The sequence below is a fragment of the Atta colombica genome, unplaced genomic scaffold (assembly GCF_001594045.1).
Source record: "Atta colombica isolate Treedump-2 unplaced genomic scaffold, Acol1.0 scaffold47, whole genome shotgun sequence".
In the NCBI taxonomy this organism is placed as follows: Eukaryota; Metazoa; Arthropoda; class Insecta; order Hymenoptera; family Formicidae; genus Atta; species Atta colombica.
The window spans coordinates 1,802,890-1,808,050 of NW_017259536.1; the positions used below are offsets into that span (position 1 = coordinate 1,802,890).

At 35.6% G+C, this 5,161-nt stretch overlaps 1 protein-coding gene across 1 annotated transcript in view; it reads right to left on the reverse strand.

The window, feature by feature from the left end:
• Positions 1-2,910: 2,910 nt before the first annotated feature.
• Positions 2,911-5,161, reverse strand: part of LOC108691534 (beta-1,4-glucuronyltransferase 1-like) — a 23,288-nt gene continuing 21,037 nt past the window's right edge. Inside the window, 1 exon segment of the mRNA XM_018199313.1 lies at positions 2,911-3,300. Within this exon segment, the coding sequence (XP_018054802.1) occupies positions 3,094-3,300 (207 nt within the window). The 3' untranslated portion in view covers positions 2,911-3,093.

The following is a 5,161-nucleotide window of genomic DNA, read 5'->3' on the forward strand; positions in this document are numbered from 1 at the left end:
TGCACTCGAAGCCGACACCTATGACACGCGATGCAACCGCGGTAACACGATAAAACGTACCTATGTACCGCAACCTGGCACCGTGTTGGAATGTGCCCTGAAACCGCTCGATCGTTAGCATTTTCATCTCACACACTCGGTGAAGTTTCACTATATATAGATACTTTTTATTGTCGGCCATTGTATCCGCGATTCGAGTTAACTGCCGAACGTTCATGGGATTGTTCCAGATAGCCGTGAAAAAAAACTGACGCATTCTAGCTCACAAAGCACAATAGCGTCATACTTAATCGGATTATTCGCGTAGCTTTCGCGGATTAGAGGATAAACGGAGGAGTCAAGTGTTATCTTATGCGACAACACCGCATAATACGAGAGCGGTGCTATTGTCTTCGAGACATTGCACGCCGATGTGTGAAGAACAAGATTTCACATTCATCATTTTGTAATATTTACATTTTAAGAATCGTAGCTAAATTAAGTTTAGATATAAATAGAAATTAATTCACTCATATTTACTATTTATTCATATTTACTGTCTTTGATTTAACTATGATAGTATCTGAAATTCCTCGCATCTCCGTTATATTGATGTTATTTATAAATTAAAAATCGATTTAACACACAATTATATGAAAATTATTTAATTTAATCATTATATCTTAAATTAAAACTCATTTAACAGATTCAGAATAGTAATATCATTTATTAAATTATTCAAACAATTTAATCATATTTTTTATGCTAACAAGAATACCTTCTCTTACCAGAATATTAATCGTCGTACATTAAATGAAAATTAATAAACTGCAAATAATTTTTTTTTATGTATTTCACTTGTAATATTTATAATAGTTTAATTAACTATTATAATATATTTTATATTAAATGCCTTGAAATTTTATTACTTTATAAAGCAACAATATATAAAGGAATTTTATAATTATTTTTAGATAATTTAAAAGCTTCTAATATATCTTATAATATATTGGACTAATTCTTATCAATGAATTTACCTAAAGGATCAGTAAAGCAATTATATAGTCGTATAATATTCTCTTTATTACATTTTTTATTATTTCACAACACATCTATATATTATATTTTATATATCTATCAGTAAAAACATTACAATATAAAGATAACTCTGTGTCTTAAACTAAACGTTGAAGTTTTAGCTTTTAACTGACATCAGCAATTTTATTTCATAGTTTTGAAAGACAGAAATATAAAAAATAGAATCAGAAATATAAAGAATAAATATAAAAAATTGTATACTTATAAATACATTTGTTGTCTATATTTATATAAATTATATACACATATTTTTCATTATTTTTTGTGGTAAGCTTTTTTAAGCATAAACAATGAAATGAAATTTTAATCAACAATTTTAATCATAACACTTCGTTGTTACAACAAAAGAATTTATAAAAATCTGAGAAGACGTACCATGTCAGTTAAAAGAGAGAAAGAGAATAAAAAAACAAATTGAATAAAATGTTGTCGATGTTGATATTTATTGAGCAATCGTCGCTGTTGAACTTAAACAACGCGACGAACAAACGGGGACCATTCGCGCATACGTGCCTGCAAATCTCGTGACATCCAACATAATTAATGTAAGTTTACAATGTAAAGGAAATGTCGATATTAATGTAAAGACGTGCATCCCCCTCCCCCCTCTGTGAAATTGCTTGATTATATTACTAAATGAAATGCGTACTAAATGAAATACATTACATCTCGAGATGTCACGCGAATATCGTCGATCCCTTGATTCATCAGGCGCGATATATTTCGATGCCGCAAAATTATTACTTTCCATTCACTCATATTTACTATTCTCGACTTGATTATCTATGATAATATTTGAAATTCCTTGCATTCCTTGCATTATTTACAAATTATTTAAATTCGATTAACTTAACGATTATATGAAAATTATCTAATCTAATTGTTATATCATAAATTAAAATTCGGCCAAAGTATATACCTTCTGAAATTTTTTATTGTCTATTTTCCATCCTAATGTTTAAATCGTAAAGTTTCCTGAATTATCAAATTCTTATAATTAAAAGATTATTGGTGCCGTGTTTTATAAGAGAAAGAAATTAATTTGGATATTAATCGAAGAACCTAATGATTAAGAGTACTGCGACTCGAGAGATATCATATATATTGTAAATTACCTTCGCGTCTTCTATCAGTACAAATCCGAGACCATACGCCACGACGACAGTTTATGCCATTTGTTTATTTTATGTTCAAAGCGCTACGCTAGTAGCGTCAAGCGGAGTATCGATTTTGGATTTAAACGCCACCCTCTTAAGCCCCAGACAGCTAACGAGGTACGCTCACTTAAGATTCCCTGCCCTCGTTTTCCCGCTAGTCGTGCGCGAGTACGTGCCGCGAAACTCACGACGAGATATTTATTCCGCGATCCCGCATGGCGGGTCTCTGATGACTTTGGGAAATCGTGAGTGGAAGTAACAAGAGCTTTCGCGGTTGATTCCGGCTAGCGGAATCGCTGAACTAGAAGGCTCGATAAGTAGCGCAAATCCGCTGATCGCAGCCGATCTGGCATCTGTTCTCTCGAGCATATCGTGGCACTTCATCGTTGCATTTAACACGGATTTCATCATTGTTCCCACTTCGAAGGATAAGATTGACAATCCTTCGTCAAAAATTTCTATCTATTCTGCATTATCGTGCTTTAAAATGTATAAATACTTGTTTATATAACAAACAAATTGATATCACATCGTTGAATGAAAAAGTGATTCTATAAGTCAAATTTATATCAAAATTAAATAAAATTGAGAGAGTGAAAATTATCAGATCTACATGATACATTAAAATGTAATGAAATAATAGTAGAAGATAAAAAAGGAATGTTAGACGGGCGAATTCTTCGTTGACTCGTTCGATCATATGAAAAACACTTCGAATCTATTAACTACATTACGTGGTGAGCACTAACAGTAGCCAGAGGCCTAATACTACTCTGGATTTCTCGATGTTAAGCCTAAGGACGAACTTAATCAATGGAGGAGTCTCAAATCATCAATGAGATCCTCGATGAATCTTTCGTCAGTTGGCGTTCTTCATCATTTTCAGCGGATCTCGCATATAACGAGCGAATACTTCCTTTTTGAATGTCTCGAATTGTTTCCTGTTGGCACTGTTTTGACGCTCGCGCCAAGCGGGCCTGGTCTTCCTGGTCTGTAGTCCCCAGTGGCCTGTAAATACCGGTGATAGTACCTTGAACTGATAACCCGTCACGTACATCTCGTAAACCTGCAAGAAAAACGAGCGGCTGGTGTTACACGAGACAAATTTACCGTCTGAAATAAAATTAATGTTGAAAATTGAAATATATCTCATACCGAAAACCGAACCGCGCGGTTCAATCGATCGTCCACGTTCAACGTTCTAGATATTTAGTTTATCCAATTTATTTGTTACTCAATAAATGTTTTCGACCAAAAGCGACATTGGAAAGCAAGAATTCGTCACGCAGTCATGAAGCTACGAAATGTGCAATGGCGAGATTCGTTTCCAATCCCATTGGGCCAATCCACGATGAGACCTCTCGTGTGTCACAGAGCAGCTATGTAACACAGAGAAATTTTGCGTCGATCTGCGGTAACTGCAGACGGACGAGACGAACGGTGGAACGAGTACGCTTGGATTCTTTACGAGTTCGCTTCGAGCTTCGGAGGGTGTTTCTGGTTCGAAACTCCAATCGACGGGCGGAGATTCCGTTGCCTCGCGACGTAATAAACGCGAGCGTCTACATAAGCCGCCATGCACGGTGCACCTGCTGCATCTGCGTGCTCGTGCATGTGTGCGAAACGAGCGACATGCATGCTCATCATTCCTGTGGAATACGACCCGCACCCGGACCGAGGGAATGACGTTAGGTCGGTGCAAACGACAATCTTAATACGAGCACGTGTCGCAATGCGCCTCGCCTGTGAATACGCGGAATATGCGAGAATACTCGGTTATATATCGAAATTGTCTTTTATAAGGGCCATTCGATAGTAAAAGTACGTTTGATGAATAGGACATTATCCGCCAAGAACCGAGATGACTTTCCTTTATTCAAAATATCGATTTAGCGCGCAAAAATACAGTCGCGAATAAACAAAAAAGACATCACTTCCCAATTAATTTCACTCACACTATTTAATATTTTTCATTAAAGTTTCTGAAAAATTGTTCATTTAAGTTTGAAAAATCCTTCATTAAATTTCTGAAAATGAAAGGAAATCTGAAACAATTAACCCTTCGTAAGCACATTGAGCTCTTTTTTAATCCAAGCAAAATTCTGCTCTCAAATTTCTTGTCACAAACTTTATTCAAATTTTATTAAATAAAGATTGTAATATTTAAGTTAAATAATATATTTAGCAATGTAGCAGAGAAGTTAAAATGTAATCCTGAATTTTTTTCTAGATCATTTAAAAGTCTGAAACAGTAACAAAAACTGAATAAAAAGACTGAATAAAAAAGACTCCAAAGTGCTTACAAAATATGTGGACTCACAAAGGATTAAGCTATATTTAGGGGAGAAATAATTACTGTAATCATTTATAATACAAACAATGTTAAACTGAGAAATTTATATTTAAAAAAATTGATTTACAGTGTCATATCACAAATATTAGCTATAAAAACGCGCATAAAAAATGACACAACTTTGGCACGTTACGGTATGATATTGTGTATCAAGACTTATTTTGTCCAAATAGATCTTTACGACGTATCAGACACCGAGCGGCACAATCGGCAAACGTATTTCCACCCGAAAATATATATGACATTGCGAGATTTCCGGATGAGCCCCGTGCCAACTTCTGAATGTGCGTTCCATTTTCGGCGGAAGTGGCTTTCGGAACATACCGCTGATATTCGTCCGGATAGTGACATCTTTGCGGGAAGTCCTGTGTTTCCGACAACGTAAGCAGCACGACAGCAAGGAGAAAGGCGGATGGCGTTGTAATCTCGCCCTCGGTTTGCCATCCGGGACAAGTCAGACAGACCTAACGGACGAGATCCGGTCCGCCCGCTCTCCTCCGGTCTGAATGCACGCTTTCGTGAATAATCGCATGTAACAATGTATGGCGAATACATCTGTATATATATATATATA